At 37.0% G+C, this 17,825-nt stretch overlaps 1 protein-coding gene across 1 annotated transcript in view; it reads right to left on the reverse strand.

Annotated features, from left to right (window-relative positions):
- Nucleotides 1–6,352: 6,352 nt before the first annotated feature.
- The window catches only part of SHPRH (SNF2 histone linker PHD RING helicase, E3 ubiquitin protein ligase), a 69,392-nt gene continuing 57,919 nt past the window's right edge, over nucleotides 6,353–17,825 (reverse strand). Inside the window, exons 26-30 of the mRNA XM_004673916.2 lie at nucleotides 13,895–13,987; nucleotides 12,795–12,881; nucleotides 11,894–12,072; nucleotides 9,667–9,747; nucleotides 6,353–8,219 (exon numbers count right to left, since the gene is read on the reverse strand). Coding sequence (XP_004673973.1) covers nucleotides 8,123–8,219; nucleotides 9,667–9,747; nucleotides 11,894–12,072; nucleotides 12,795–12,881; nucleotides 13,895–13,987 — 537 coding nt within the window. The 3' untranslated portion in view covers nucleotides 6,353–8,122. The remainder of the gene's footprint in view (nucleotides 8,220–9,666; nucleotides 9,748–11,893; nucleotides 12,073–12,794; nucleotides 12,882–13,894; nucleotides 13,988–17,825) is intronic.

Below are 17,825 nucleotides of genomic sequence, written 5' to 3' on the forward strand. Positions count from 1 at the left end.
GTCACTTAAATTTGATCAGGTGAATGGAACTGTTTTTTATACAATAATCTGAATATTTTGAATCAACAGAGCTTATACATGTGAAATAGAAATCAAACACCAAAAGGACTTTTCCTTTTGGTACATGGTCTGTGTTAATACCATGGAAAATGGTGAACTCTTCCTTGACTTACACCAGGGTTTCTCAATTTTATTCCCTTCTTACTCCCATGAGATAATTGATAATGCTTGTAAGTATTTTTGGTTGTCATAACTTGGGGGTAAGTTTCACTACTGGCATCCAGGAGGTGGAGACACCTGGGATACTGCTAAACATCTTAAAATGCACAGGACCACCCCCCCAACCCCACCACCCCGGTGGTTAACGCACAGCACTGTGAAGCTGTCTGCAGCCACTGCAACATGAGTTCGATCCCAGGCCAGGGAGGTGACCCACATGGTGCAACATACCTCCTCTGATCTGTCTGCTGCTCCCCACAGCAGTGTTTCAGTAGATCTGCTTCTCCTGCTCCCCACTCTGTCTCTGGTGAATCCACTCATCCCCTACACCTCTAGACTGTACCCTGGTTCTTGTATGCATAAATAAATAAAATCTTAAAAAAAAAAAAAAAAGCACAGGACAGTCCAAAATACAAGGAGTTACTTAGTCCCAAATGTCAAGAGTGCTCAGGCTGAGAATTCCTGACTACTGCCATAGTTCATGTATCATGCCCTATCATATGTCACAGTTGTGTTTCTTTAATTGAACTTATAATTCAACTGTTCAGTGTTGGGTGTCAAAGCAAGACTGGCACTATATTGTCGGGGCTGGGAGCAATACACTACTTTGAGGTAACATGGTTTATAGTTATTTCTTGAGATTGAAAGTCATTTACTTTTCATTAGATGGGGAGATTATTAGAAATTTACATAAGAATATCACCAGGGTTAATGTGTTTTTGAAGCCAACAATTACTTTTGTTTCATGTCTCAGAAATTTTGTCTATGCACTGTTGAGTTATTCCAGTTCCTTGCTATCTATTCAACCTGGTATCAATTATGGCCAACAATTCCAGATGCCACAACATTTTAACTGGCTGCCAGGTAGCAATGAGACACAGCCCTGGGTGTAAGCATGATATTCTCTACAATGTGTACCTGGCATTGTAGGATATCTGTCTCATTTTAGTCCGAAATAGGCGCTCCAAAACTTATGCATTCCAAAGGACTTACAAAAAACAAAACAACAAACCTTTGTGCCTTGTTGAAATGTTGTCAAATATTTTTATTGTGGTATAATTCCCGTACTATAAAATCTAGTCTTTCAAGAATATAGTCAGTGGCTTCAGTTGTGCAGCTCTCACTGCAATCTAAGTTTGGGACATTTTCATCACCCCATAAGGAAACCTCTGGCCTGTTTGGTGAGTTCACCTCACACACCAAAGCTCCCCCCTGCTAGACCATGCCACCACATGTGTACTTTTTGTCTTTGTTGACTGTTCTAGACACTTCAGATAAAGTAAAGGCATGTGGTATTTTGTTACTGGCTCCTTTCACTTACTGTTTTCCAGACCCATTCATATTGTGAGGGCTTCATTTCTTTTTTTGTCAAATACTCTATTGTAAGCATTTATTACATTTTGCTTATTCATCTATTGACCAGTTTGTGTTATTTCTACTTTGTTGACGATAAATAATGCTTTTAAGTTTTAGTGTGGTGTCCTTATAAGTAAAAGAAGCTCACACATTGATTATCACTCTCGCCTCCAGAACTGTGGGAGATCAATTTTGGTTGTTCCAGCCTCCCAGTCTGTGATACTGCATTCTGGCAACCTCCCAAGCAGACCAAATACAGATATGTGCTCAGGACTAGAATTATTGAGTCATGAGCTTACCACTGTGAGGGATTACCCAGCTGTTCATAGTCAAGTCTTTGTGGAGAAATGTTTTCTCTTGTTTTCATAAACACACAGGAGGGGCACAGTGGTGGATGTATGTTAAACTTTCTAGGAAATAGACAGGAGAAGGCTGTGTCTGGCTCCTGCTCTCACCACCCCCACAGTACAATGAACTCCACTGAGACAGCCCTGGATAAGAGTCAGGCACTGCGTTCCTATGTGTCTTGCTGAAGAAAGATAATAAAAACTTGGCAAAGGGCACCCTAAGAAGCCCAAAAGGAATGTGCCCTCTTTGTGGACACTTGCTAGGAGCACAAGAGGAAGCTCCCAGATGCTTTGATCAACTCACTTTTCTAAGAAGTTCGCACAGAGGGGGAAGTCCAGGTCTGCTGAGGAGAGTTTGAAGACACGGCAAAAGCAGACAAAGCTCTTTGTGAGAGAAGTGAGAACTCTTTTACTCATAAATAGACCAAGGGCTCCCATGTACCCAAGAGGCCTCCTTCTACCTTTTTCCTTGCTTTAAGCCAAGTACTGTCCTCCCCAAATCACTGAACACTGGTCTGGCCATTGGCGATGTGGCAAAGGAGCTGTAGCAGATGCAGGCTAAGTCTGCTTGGACCACCTTATACGGTGTTATGGAAAGGAGCCTTATGGAAAGGAGGCTTCTGTTGCCTCCAGAGCTAATGGAAGGCCTGACACAGCCCCAAATCAGGTGGAAAAAAGCAAGGGAAAGACAAAGAGGATAAATAGGCCGTTCTACTGTTGTTTTTCTCATCTGTAAAGCCTATCACCCTCCTATAGATGAAAATCAAAATATAAAGCAGTATAAGATTTTTTAAAACTGTACAGTCTTTTTTTTTTGGGGTATACACTACTGATTGACTTTTGATAGCCTTCTTCAGTGTATTTTCAGGGTCACTATCTGGCCTTTTACAGGATGGGTGGTGTTAACTGGCTTCGAAGTTTAAACCACGTTCTTGGTGCATAACACAAATTAGTTCTATGTGGGGATGGCAGTTTTTCATTTTCAGTGTCTCTGATGCAGTATATATGAAATAATTGTTAACTGAGTACCACTTTGTAATTGCAAAAAAAAAAATGTTGCAGCTCTTTTGATAGTCTGAATGCTTGCAGTGTATATATATAAAATTTAAATAGACAAACTGGTTCCTAAGTGGTAATATTCCACATTCCCACCAATATCTAGGAGGCTTCCAATTTTCTATACCTTTGCTCCAACCTGTCATTGTGTTTTGACTACTATTTAACTTACAGGGTGTGAAATGGCATCTCACTGGCTGTGTACTTTTTTTTTTTTTTTAAGATTTATTTATTTTCACATACAGAACTGGGCCAGACATGCAGGGGCGGTGAGAGGCTTCACCAGCTAGAGAGAGGGGAGCAGAACAGGCAGATCGTCAAAGTACACTGCTGAGGGGAGCAGCAGGCGGTCAGGAGTGGTCTGCCACGCCATGTGGTCACCTCCGGGGCAGGTGGGGATCGAACTCATGCGGAAGTGGCTTCAGCTTCTCAGTGCTGTGCTTTAACCTGCTGCGCCACCAGGGAGGGCCAGCTGTGTACTTTTTTTTAAAGCAAACTAATTTTTTTAGTTTTAAATTTACAGTAGAGCAGAAGGTACAAAGAATTTCCTTATACTTCTTGCTCCCTGCCTCTCCCCCATGCTCTCCTACCAACATGCTGAGTGAAGGCACACATTTGTTACTTGTGATGAAGCTACACTGACACATTAGCTGCCCACAGTATAAGTACATTGACTTATTCTTGATGTTGAGTTTTATCAATGTATTGTGACATGAATTCACACTGTAGTGTGTGTTTCATTGTGCTCTGCTTATTCATCCTGCTCCCTCCCCCATTATGGTTTTCATTTTCATTATCCTGGTCACTAATCTTTTCATGTACTTCTGGGTCACTTAAATAACTTGTCTGATTCCCTTCAGAATTCACTGCATAAACTATGTCTCTGTTTAACTGAGTCATGTCTTCTCTATGCAACAAATGAGTAGGAAGACAGAAGTGCTCTATGAAGTATTTATTTTTACCATATCATGCTGGCAGTCAGTCCTTAGAGAAATTAAATGAGTTAGGGTAAGTAGTAACCTGCAGAGAATTTAAGGAGTAACCTGATTGTCCATTACGGATTTAAAGACAGAAAACCAGCAAGGAAGCTTTAAGTAAATACAAGACTCTACAAATATGCTTTAACAGTTTAATAGCTAGTCATTTACAAACATTTCAATACAACAAAGCAAGATCAGGCACTAAAATACATTCCCTTTTAAAATAGTTTTCATTTACCAAGGAAGACACCATTCTGTGACAGAGGAAAATATATTCATGATCAGCAGGCAATAACCTTAGTCAACAGAAATTTGTGAGTCTGGAAAAGGTACTGTTTGATTACAGAAGTTGGGGCACAGAAGTATGATAAGATGCCAGTATAGTTCTGGGATGAGGTAAATACAAATTAAATGATCTCGAAAAGACACACACACAGGTTTCCTCAATAGATTTAGCTTAAGGAAATTGTTAATGACGAGAGGCTAGATTTCTAAGGAAATTTGGGCACAACTATTTGCTCCTTAAGGCACTGGAGGGGCCAGTGTTCAGAACTATGCTGGCATACAAATCATGGATGGAAAAGTAGCCCATTTGGCAAGGCATCTCCTAGGACAAAATGGTTCCTCAAATAGGCTCCCAGGGCTGTGGAACACCTCACTGGAAGGAAAAACTAACAAGGGTTTGGTGAGAAAGAAAGATGAAGAGATGGAAAGGATGAAGAGATGGGTTGATAGTACTGAATTAATAGTCACCTGTACAAAAGATTAGTATACAGATCACAGAGATTTAAGGTGTTTTCTACTTTGCAAGAGAAAAAAGAAAAGCGTAAGCTGCAGCACAAAGGATTTGGTTTCATTATGAGTCCATTTCAATGCACAAAATCAGCCCTGAGACTCAGTGATAAAGACTGGAACAGGAGCCAAGTGATGGTGTGTGGCCTCCAAAGCCACAGCTTGGCCCTGGCTGGCTGGCTGAAGGTGAGGGAAGGCTGGAGACGGCACCTTTGGTTTCCGCCAAGTTCTCGTGCTATTTTCTGTATGCAATACTGTCTGTTGTGTAATTCAAAGGCAATGGTGCATACCTACTGTGGGCCTGACTCCCTCTGGGGTTGTCAATTACTGAGTCTTCCTTTAAAGGAATGTCGCAGAGGTTCACATCCAGCTTGCACATGTGAGAGCATTCACAGGCTTCACAATGTCACAGAAATACAGGGAGATTCTTGAACAGCTTAGACAATTTTTATAAAATGAATTGATCCCCATGTTGAAGAAATAACATTGAAAATTTAATTTCCTCATCAGAGTGAAGAAACATAACATACATGCTTATAACTGTACTAATTTCATTCTCCCACTGGTAGGCTAGGTAAAAAAGTATAGTAATTATTGTGGGATTTGTTTAAAATTCTAGAAAAATTGATATTTTACTCAACTTAAGCGAACCCGAGGTCACTTAGCATAGATGATTTCTGCATTTCTCAAAAGTATACTTTTAGTATAGAAAGGAACTCAAACATACTGGTTCCTGGGAATAGATAATTTATTAAAATGAATAGTATGAGATTTTAACACTTAATTTTTCCTCTACTTGCAAGGATAGCTTGAGTTGAAAACTTATTTTGCATTACTAAATTCATTTCTAAATATTTGATTCAATGCTGTTAGCTTTATTATTTACATTTATATTTATATTGGGATTAAATGGTGAGTTATTGTGTCGAGAGTTTAGTTTACTTTTATCAATGTGATGGGGAAGGGACCAACCCTTGGAACTAAATGCATGGATCATTCAGCTGGTATACATACACATGGAAAAGCTAAAGCTCCAATGACTAGTTACCTGGGTTTGGTGCAAAAGACTAGAATTAGGTATATATGTTTTACATTGTATGTAAGTATGTCTTGTCAGTAAGCTTACCTAACATTCATTTAACAATGAAAGCTTTTCTGGATTCAAAGCTTTCTCATAGTTGGAATATCTCATTTTTCCCCTCAGTGGATCATTGGTACAGCACCCTAAATTTAAGAATAACATTTACCAGTAGAATAATATTTCAGGAACTATAAAATGATGGAGGAAGGAAACTAAAAAATCCTTTGTGGTAGCATGAAGATCTGGGGGCTGAAGTGGGTATTTGCTTTGGACAACCATTTGGAAGTATTGTCACAACTGTTTTGAAGAAATTATAAATGTCTATAAAATATGAGACTGTCTAACAGGAACAATATTGACATTTTTTTGAGAGACAGAAAAAAAAAAAACAAAACCTCACACTGTATGTTCTAAGGCTCAGAAATTAAATAAATTTGCACTAAAATATTTATTCAATTGATCAATTGATGCTAACTTACAGAAATAAATAAGATTAGCTTTTCTTTAATACAGGTTAGGGATATTACACTTTTTTTTTTTTTTACAAAATTGAAGCTTATCAAATTGTTATCTCTAAAACTTGAGCTCAGAAAGAAATACTAGAAAACAAAGAAATACTCAGATATGGTTCACCATTAAATTATAACCGTGGGCCTTCTAAATCTCAATGTGACATAAGATTTAGTCAAAGAACACAGGATTTGGAGTCAGAGGACATGGGCTCCCATTTTTCACTGACTACATGTCACAGATATGTTCCCCAAAATTTCTGGACCTCAGTTCTCTACTTTTAAAATAGGAATGGTATTAGTTATATCAACTCCACAGGATTGCTGGGCTAATTACACATGTAAATGCAGAGGAAAGCTCTTTCTAATACAAAGAGCTACAAAAATAATAGTTCTGTTTAACTTCATATAAAACAATCAATGCATACCACTCTTCAACTGAAGAATAAGCACCAAAAATGTGTGTGTGTTTGCTTCAGTTGTATTATGTCACCCTATAAACCTAGAATAAGAAAATGCACCTTGACTAAGCACCAAAGTCTCTCAGACAAATGTGATCCAGGGGACATTTCTTCATAGTTTTCTGGGTAGCTAAATAGGAGCTAGTTAGTCCTGAGGGTCATTTAATCTCTGAAGGCTCAAAAAACCAAAACCACAAAACTTCAAACAAGAACATTTATATTACTTCAAATAACTAGGATATAACAAGCTACTCTTTATCTAGTGATTTCAAAGTCCATTAAGTTCTTCACAGAAGAAGAAAATACTCAGTTATTATCACTTATTATATGCTTATGTGAATATGACATTCTCTGGTTCTAAAGATCAAATGTTAGTCTTTGAGGGAAGTATTACAGGAATAAAATAACAAACTATCATAAATATTGATAGTAGTGGTTAAAAGTATAGTTACACAAGAACAAGAAAGGAAAATAATCTAAGACATCCACATAATAATGCTAAAAAATCCCCCAAAACTCTGCCATATGTCCACGTTACAAGGATAAGAAATGAAAAAACAAACAAACAAAAACAATATTTACAGATATATCAATCTGAAAACAGAAAAATTAAAAGTAGAGAAAAGCAGTTTAGATAACTTTTTTAGTTTAGATAATTTTAAGGTAAATATATACTTATAAATGGTAGAGTTAATTGCTAAACCTGACACTTTTTAACATGTAACAGAAACATGAAAAGTGTTCAATGTTTCAATTTTTAGTAGCAGGGTAGAAAGGAAATAGTTGCCTAGTGCTAAATTATTGTTAAGAATTTTAATTACTTTAAAGTTACTATGCATGGGGTTATAGCCTAAATCTACTGAAATAATTAGGAGTTAATGTAATTTATATCTACTTATAATGTTACTGACAAGATACAGGTGAACCATGTGCTAAAGATATCCAAAACTAAGATCTATTGGGCTGAATATACAGGTGATATAAAACTAAATGAGTTTATTGTTTCTCTTATTCCAATTTAAGAGTGATCTTATTAAAAAATCTCTCTTAATTTCCTCATCTCATTATATATAGATTTTCTTTAGAACAAAAAATAAATATTTTATTAGGAATGTAAAATTAAAAGCCTTTATAGATCTGCAAATAACATACTGACAAGGATTCAGTAACTATCAGGATACTATACAACAACAACAAAAAAATTCACTAGATTAAGAACAGAGTTTAATGACATCTACTGGATTTTTAAACTAATAACTTTGCTTTACAAACAATTAAAATTTTTAAATACATTAAAGTCCGTGGACTGAATCCGTGTACTTCATTCAAGGTCTTCAGTTTCTTTGGTGAACAGGTCTGCCAGATCAGCCACGGTCAAGACAGAGGCCTCTGGGTGCTTCCCTGATGAGTTTGTGTGACTGCAGGATTTTCCAAGTGAGCAGAGTCAGAAAGAAACCCCAAAAAATACATTAATATATCTGTGTCAAATATTCGGTTAGTCTTGTAAGATATAATAAAATATAGGAACCTGAGATCTTATAATAATACTTTAACCTTTTATATATTTTAAATATTTAAATATGCAACATATTTTAAATATTTAAAAAATAACATATATTTAAACATATAACATATTTAAATATTTAAATGTATTTAAATATATAATATTTAAATATATAACATATTTTAAATATGTTATATATTTAACATATACCACAAAATATGCTATACTAGTACAATGACTTGGCAACATATGTGTTCTTAAGCTTTGTAACTAAGTTATAAGAAATTCCCAGAAGCAGGACATGGGATTATTATTACAGCTCATTAAAATCAGTGATGTCATCTAGATGACGACTATTCAGATTTTTCATAAAATGTTTTTTCTCGGTACAATCACTACAACAAAGACACAATGTTTTAGCCAACTGCCACTAGGATCTCTCACCTTACAACTTACACTCATGCCTGAAGCTAATTTAAGAGAAATTCAAAAGCTCTTCTAATTGCTTAAATACAATTACTAAATTCTGTTACATATGAAACAACATCACTAACAATATGTCTTCATATCTGTGGCAAAAGCTCTGATGGTAGGTAGCCTCTTTCCTTCCCATAAACTTGAAGGAAACTGCCATGTTAGGCCACTTTGTCACTATGCGAGCAGCTCCACAGAAAGAACCTCTGCCAAAGTCATAACCTCTCCTGTGTGTGTCTTCCAATCACACCTGTCTCACAAGGACGAAAGTAAGGCAGTGGCTTAGGTTTTCAAATTGACTATAAAGAAAATATATGAGAGAAATATTAGGAGGCTTCATGATTCCAAAGCTAAGTTTTAAAATTAAAGGTGTTTTGATATGCTGCATACCTGAACCTGCCTTGTAATGTTACAAACCAGTGTAAATTTTATTTTAAAAAATAAAAAAAAACTTTTAAAGTAAAACAAAACTTTTCTGGTCTATCTACTCATGTCCTCTCTTTGCAGTTGACACCACAGTGAACCCACTTTCCAGTCCAGACCTTGCCAGCAGCCTGTGGTGCACACAGGAGCAGCCTGTCTCCTTTACACGTGTCAGACTAAGTTTTCAGTCAGGTATGACAGATACTTAAAAATGCATCCAGCATGTCAAAGAAAGTAAGACAGCTTAAATATTTTTTGTATATTATAATCCCTATTAATAAATTAAGTCAAATATAGAATTTCTAGAGTGTTGGAAACACAGAATAGGTAATATACCATACCTTGATTTATGCAATATTTGCACTTTTGGTTGACTAAGTGGTCACATAAATAAAGAAACACATTCACAATCTTATGGAAACAGAAAAGTTTCCCCCACTGATCTGTAGCCAGCTGTTACCAACCTCCTCTCAGCAGTTTTCAGCATTGCTTGCATTCTTTCTTCTATTGTGGCTTTGATTAAGAATCTGTGTACAATAGTAGGTCTAGAAGGCACAAAACAATCATAAGTTAAGAAATCTTGAAACAAATGAGAACAAACAGACTTCACATGTATTATGTTGTTTTATCAGGCCGCTGGAATTGAAGGTGCAGAAACAATTAAGAGGTTGGGGGTGGGATGAGCAGTGACTAAAACTGTTAGCTTCAGTGAGCAAACACTCTGATAAGGGAAGACACACAACAAATATATCAACAAGTAAGAGTTTCCCATGCAGATGATGCCATGAGGAGGCTTTTATGAGTTCAAACATGACTGACAGGTACAAGGCCCCTAAGAAAGGGAAGTGGGAAGAGCCAACTGGAGAAACTGTAAAAAAATACAAAGACTAGGGAGAACATGCTTGAAACAGGCTTAATCATCCTAGTGGCAGACAGAGGCTAGCTCGGCAGAAGCATACTGCCAAGGAGCAGCAAAAATGAGACTGGACAGGAGAGCAGGGACATGTAAGGAACTGGGAGTATATTGTGGTTACAATGAGAAGCCATTGGTAGGTTTTTGCATAATTTGATTTGTACTTGATTATGTTTCAGGAATTTCTTTGGGCTGTCATGTGGAAGTGGACTATTAGCCAGCAAAGGTAGAAGCCCAGAAGCCAGTTAAGAAGTTCAGTAAGAGTCCAGGTAAGGTGGTGGAGAGTACTCTGGCTGCACCAGAAGAGGCAGTAAACACCCAGAAGATTTGGTGGATCTTTTGGAGACAGCTCACAAAACTTCAATGATCATTTGGATGTGGGCTATGAAAAGACAAACATGGAAGAGCCCTAGATTTCTGGTTCCTCAGAAACCATAGATGATGGAGGGCTGGGAGGAGGTGGAGGTACAGTAGGAATACAGTTGTTTTGCTGAGGCCAAACTGGAGGTACCTATTAGAGAGGCACCCAAAGGAAAGGTGTGAAGCCCCCGAATGAGACAAGAAGGAAATGCTTAACAATAAAAGACAAAACCAAAAATCCCAGTCATATAGGATATAACTTCATTTTAAATGAAACTGATAGCCCTTTAGAATTTGCATTTATTATAATTATGTGACTTTACCATTGTTTAAGAAGGGTTTGTTTGATAAACATGTCTCTTAATTAGAAGTCTTGACGTTCTCTGGAGAGCAGGCTATAATTCTGAGTATGGGGTAAACGATCTCACCTGCTGCCACTCCTCTCTCATACCTTACACTCCAGCAGTTCCAAAATGCTTACAGTGCCCAGACATAGGCTGTTTATCTCCTGTTTTTCTGCATGTAGAGCACTCGTTTGTAGCCCAACTTTGCAATCATTATTCCTTCAAGACTCAACTTGATGAAGCTCTTCCTGATATTCCCAGGGACAGCTGGTCATTCCCTTCTGATTTGACCACATGACTTCTATGATATTTTTGCACTCTCTATCGCAATACTTCAAACCAAATCTGTTTCCTATACTACCAAGTAACTTCCTTGGGGGAATAGATTCTATCTTATTCAATTTGAATTTTCAGACTAGCAAAATGTCTGGCATACAGTAGTTGCTCAACCAACTTTTTTTAAAAGTGAGTCTTCATATGGGTGTGATTTTTCTTTCTTTCTTTCTTTTTTTTTTTTTAAAGGAAACAGAGAAGATACCTAATATCCAGGCCTTATAAAAGATAACTGTTCAAGTTGATATTTGAATGAAAGTAGGACATATTAAATAATATTCACTACTAGGTTTACTTTGGGCCTTAAACTAAATATAACTATCTCATACAGTGAAACTAGGATGCTGTTTTTCCTTAATGGAAGAATTTTAAAAGGTGATATTTGTTTTTAGTCATGGCTTATTTTAAACATAGTCTGCTTTAGACCATCACAAATAAATCCTCTAGGTCACTATGTTGCCTTCAAATTTGGAGTTATCTTAAACAATCTATGGAATTAGGCTGATCAAGTATTCAGGACAATTTTTGAGGGAAAGACAAAAACTGGGAGAATTTAGGGTTTGCTGCTTGGAAGAGGGAGAGTTGGAAATCTCAAAATGTCTTTTATAATGCTTTAACATTTAATACAAAAAGAATAATTGAAAATGAATAGGCCATGATAAAGCTATTATAAACATATTGATGCTGATTTCTATTTTGAAAACTTGCGCAAACATGTCTAGTGTGAATTTGAGCCCTTACTTCGTCTGCCCGATTCGGTGCACCCTCCCGATGGCCTGGAGCTCATGGGCGGGGTTCAGTATGGGCTCCACCAGAAGAACATGAGTAGCTTCGATGATTGTTAATCCATTAGAGCCAGTGTGCAGGGGCAGCAGCAAAATATTTATCTGAGGATCGTGTTTAAATGCAGAGAGGTTTTCCTAAAAAGAAAGGCACATTTGAATTTTAACTGGATTAGTTAGAAATAGAAGTAGTGTATTATAGTGCACATTAAAGATGCCTAGTGGGTCCAGGTCATTGTGAAATGCAGTAACTAGGAAAATGAAATGTAAAAATACCAGTTGTAGAAAATGTAAACTTACTGATTTATGAAGAAAGTGTCACATAAGCTCACCTGTTGTGTTGTGGAATCACAACATGGTATGTGTGTGTGTGTGTGTACGCCACATGCAAATTAAAACTGTGCTTAGTGGAAAGTGTTAAATGTATTAGAGTGACTATGAGAGAAGATACATGAATGTGCTAAATTGTCATTGGTCTCTGCTATGTGCTTGTGTCAACACTTGTCATTGTGCTGAGTGTGATGTGAGGATGATTTGACAACAAGCAGTTTTGCCTGGCACAGGGTATCTATAGCTGCATGAAGCCCCCTCCATCATCACAGGTCACCTTTTCTTATACTTAACAAAGAATCACAGTCATAAAATATTTAAAATAAAAAAATATATCACCATAAGTGTAAGTGATAGACAAAGTAACTACATTTTCTCCACTTTGGTTCTGAATCTTAATTTTATAATCAATCAAGAACTCATACCCAGTTAATATGATACAAGACAACATACAAGTAGCCAGTTTACAGCAGTTTCAATATGCAATTGACTCCACTTTAAAAAATACACGTGAAATCATCTTGACATACCTGAAATGTTTTAACACGACTGATTTGTGCAAATTCCATGTTGTTATCAGTGAGAGCTTTTGAAATAATGTCTAACACATCTTGCCACTAGAACACATAAAGCAAAAAGAAAACAAGGACTTATAACATAGCTTTCACGTAGAGATTGTGAAAGCCTAAATCAAAATAAGTTTTGTTCCTCAGAGTTAATATAAAACCAAACCTTCAAAGGCAGCGCTATCAGTTATTTAGTTCTAATTTTAAAGTTTTTTTTTTTTCTAACATCAAATTCTGGTTAAAGATAGGATAATGGAATTAAGATAAATGGTACAGAAAATTAATCATGGGGGCACTGTAGTGGCTATTTATCTTTCAAAAATGGTAACTAGAATTTTTACTTAATACTTTATTCAGCAGATTTTCTTTCTCTTAAACCAATTTCATTTGTGAAACAAGACTTTGAAGGTTTCAGATTCCAATTTTTTTTTTTTTTTTAAAGATTTATTTATTTATTTGTGCATACAGAACTGGGGTACAGGCCAGAGGCTCAGGGGGCGGTGAGAGGCTTCACCAGAGACAGAGTGGGGAGCAGAACAGGCAGATCAACGAAGCACACCGCTGAGGGAAGCAGCGGGCGGGTCAGGAGAGGTCTGGCTCGCCATGTGGTCTCCTCCGGGGCAGGCGGCAGGCGGGAATCGAACTCATGCGGAAGTGGCTTCAGACTCCCAGTGCTGTGCTTCAACCCGCTGCGCCACCAGGGAGGGCCCAGATTCCAATTTTTAAAATAGTTAATATAAGGAATTCCCTAAATAAAATATAGTAGCATGCCTGTAGCTGTAGGAATTGCCTGTGAAACATCATGAGACTTTTCTAATGATAATTATTAGAATTATTAAAATAGAATTATTCTAATAATTCTAATTATTATAATTATTAAAATAGAATTATTCTAATAATTCTATTCATGGACATGAAAAACAAATCTAGCATGAACAACCTAGTAGTCATTTTACACAGCAATTGCATTATGGTGAACATTAAAAGTTAGTTCTCAGATATACACTGATTAGAGACAAAACATCAATCTTAGCTAATACTGAGAATGAAAATGTGGATTATACCGTTGAGAAAACAAGTGCTTTGGCCCCTGGATCTTTACGTTGGATTCGCATCAGAGTTCTGACCACAGCTTCCACTTTTGTAGAATGGCTGCCCTTTGAAAACAAAGAAGATGACACATCATCGTCAAATAAAATCTAGTTAACAGTGGAAAGGAAAACAGGTACATAACATACCAAAATTATATATGAATCAAGACAAATTCTCAGGTGCTTATGTGCTTACCTTTTCTTTTAACAATAAATATTTTATGGGTGGGTATAAATTTTATTTTTTTAAATTATTCATTCTTGTAATGAATGATTCTTTTAAGGTGGCTGTTCCCCCCACGCTCCCCAGAGGCCACCACCATAGTCCACTGTGCTTCCCTCCCTCCTTGTTCTCACTCTGTCCCCAAAGTCTCTCCTCTAGATGATGTTTCTTATTTTGTATTTGCTGGACATTTTCTTTATTCTCAAACTGTAGAAGCCATAGAATTTATACCTAAATAAATAAATAAATAAATGAGCACAGAAGAAAGCCATACAGTGATATATATGCCTGTGAAGGTAGGATTTTCTGGTTAAGTGGTTTGGTTTTGTAGTAACAAATTTTCTTACTTTAGATAATCAGAATTTATGTTCAAAAACACCTTTTGACCTAAGGAAAAGGAAATGTTAAGACTATAGTGCATCAAGACTCCATGTAAACAACACCAGGTATAAGCATCTCTCACATGGTATTGGAGTAACAGAGGTCTGTCTGATGGCCCCTTGGATGGAGGAAGGTGATACAAAGCTAGATAAATGTAGAGTGCTTTTTTACATTTTCTGTAAGCATTTTTATCACAAGAGGATGAAAAAGATAAAAAAAGAAAATGAGGAAATACAGCAAGTTTTCTATTGTCATTGAGAAAAGTTTTCTCCTGGAATGCTCTGGGGTGGTATAACAGATTACAGGTCCAGAGTTTACAAGGCTTCATTCAATTGCCAATTTTGCTTGTCACTTGTTACAGACTCTAACTTTTCAAAGTCCTTCCCCTTGTTTGTTAAAGAGATATCTGTATCTCTAAAGAAAACACATACAGAGTTCACAGTTTACTTGACAGGTAATAGAATCACAGTAGCATTATCTAAGGCAGTAAATATGAGTGCTACAGTGACACAGGCTATCCCCCATCATGGTAGATCTTTTGCTCTTTTGCTCAAATGCACCTCCACACCTAACACATTGCCCACCACTTTTATACGTAGTTACACAAAGAGTAAAAACAAATCAAGACAGAGAAATATACTAGTTTTAAGTTAGCAAACCAGAATGATGGGTAAAGTTTTAAAATGATCATAAAATCCTGAGTCTATCTTTGTTTCTTTGAATATATTGATTACATCATAATCAAGAACTTAAAAATACAGTCTAAAAATTACCTTAAATAAGAGCAAAAATACCTCAAACAAATAAGAAAACAGTAAACTGGTATGAAGGGGTCAGTAAGGAATTCACACAGAAACATCGATGTTCCTAAAAAGGTCTCATTTTCAAGTGAAATGCCAGGATAACTACGAACCACTCCCTTTACTAAGTAGCTTCTTACTAAAAGTTCAAAAGAAAATATGACAAGCCCTCCCTGGTGCTGCAATGGGTTAGTACACAGTTCTGCAAGCTGCCGCAGCCGCTTCAGTGCAAGTTCAATCCCTGGCCCCGGAGGTGATCCACATGGTGCGGCAGACCTCTCCCGACCCGCCCACTGCTCCCCTCAGTAGTGTACCTCGTTGATCTGCCTGTTCTGCTCCCCGCTCTATCTCTGGTGAATCCTCCCACCACACCTGCACCTGTGGCCTGTACTCCAGTTCTGTATGTATAAATAAATAAATATTAAAAAAAAATACTATAGTTTTTATACGCAACACTCCAAACTAGAACAAATTTTGTTAAGGTAAAGACCAGAGCATTCCCTTCTATCAAAATATGGCCAGTTCAGTGTTAGCTCCTGTCCAAATGCCAGAATTTGGAACCATTTGGTCGCAGTCCAGTTTTCACTATGAAAGAATATCTAGAAATGCCACGCTCTGTTGACTGAAGCCACATGGGGGACTGAAATGATTTTAATAATCTTTTATTCTAGATGGACAGCAAGTGGCTATGGAGAGTGAGAACAGTGGAGTAAGAAGCAGCTCATGTGTATCTGTAGCTCCTGGGTTGAGTGCGCCGTCCTGCTGGCACGATTTCTGAAAACAATGCCAATAAATGCTTACTCCATAAGACAGACCAATGTGTGACAGCAGCGTCTCTTAAGACAGAGGAGTTCATGCTTTAAACTATTTGAAGAATTTAAATGATCAAAAATTAAAATTCCAAGTTACAAGATACTGTGTTGAAAATTCATAATCTGTCAAAAAACTGCTATAGACAAATGATTGGTTACTGGCTAAAAAGGTAACACAAAAAGGAGTAGGACTGAACAGAAATTACATTACATAAGGGGTTAAAGTTCTGTCCTATTACTAAATCTATTACAATTCTGACAGTTTTAAAAAAATTACCAAAATATCGGGCCCTCCTTGGTGGTGCAGCGGGTTAAAGCACAGCTCTGAGAATCTAAAGCCGCTTCAGCATGAGTTCAATTCCTGCCTGCCCCAGAGCTGGCACATGGTGTGGCAGAACTCTGCTGGCCTGCCCGCTGCTCCCCTCAGCAGTGTACTTCGTCGATCTGCCTGTTCTGTTCCCCACTCTGTCTCTGGTGAAGCCTCTCACTGCTCCTGAGCCTCTGGCCTGTTCCCCAGTTCTGAATGCACAAATAAATAAATTAAAAAAAAAATTACCAAAATATCCCCAATACACGTTCATTGAACAACTAAGCTGACAGAAGAATACAGGATTAAATAATTAACAATTTTTATGCCCTATCCTGTTAAAACCACTAAAAATTTGGCATTCATCCTGTAAGACCATCTTGTGCATTTTAGAAGTTGGTAAGAAAAAGCACACACACCCACAAAATTTTTTTAAGATTTATTTTTATTTACTTATGTATATAATAACAGGGGTCTAGGCCAGAGATGTGTGTGTGGAGAGGGGGGTGAGGGGATTCATCAGTGGCAGAGTGGGGAGCAAAACAGGTGGATCTATTGAAATAGACTGAGGGGAGCAGCAGGAGAGACAGGAGAGGTCTGCTGCGTCATGTGGGTCAGCTCCTTGGCTGGGGACTGAATTCATGCTGTAGTAGCTGGTAAAAGCTTGAGAGCCCTGTGACTTAAACTGTGAGCCACGAGGGAGGCCACTCACACATAATTTTAAACAAGTTTTATACTGTATGCTTAACATTGTTATCTCGGCAGTCTTTTCACATGTGACCTATATATTGATATTCACTTCATGGCTGCTCAGTAATGGCTAAGCAATAATATCAAGTATTTGCTTGTTAATAAACATTTAGACTGATTTCATTTATTTTTTGCTATTATAAACAGTATTTCAGTGACTGTACTTTCATTTATATTTAGGTACAGGTACAAATATTTTTATTGGACAGGCACATGAAAATTTAATTGTCAAAGGTTAAAGGAATTTTAGATATTTGAATTTTGTTAGATTCCCTATCAAACTGCCCTCTAAAAATGCTACAACATTTGCCTGTTAACATTTAGACATGGCTACTTCTTTGCACACAATTTCATGAGAGTGGATACCAAATTCATGACTAAAAAAACTGTGAGATAATTTTTTGTTATATAAAAAATGATTGAATCTTAAGGCAACTCGTTATTTAATATTAATTATTATTGATGACAATAATTAAAACACCTTCTTAGTATCTATGTTGTAATAACTTTGTGTTGGTTGCAGGATTACTTTACGTTAAATATTATGGTACAATCTGAAAACACTTATCTTCCTCCCAGGCAGTGCTCTGAAAATAGTTGTTGGTATATAGTGTCATTCACAGAAGAGTCT

This window comes from Condylura cristata, unplaced genomic scaffold (assembly GCF_000260355.1).
Source record: "Condylura cristata isolate star-nosed mole 26May11 unplaced genomic scaffold, ConCri1.0 scaffold00001, whole genome shotgun sequence".
NCBI lineage: Eukaryota > Metazoa > Chordata > Mammalia > Eulipotyphla > Talpidae > Condylura > Condylura cristata.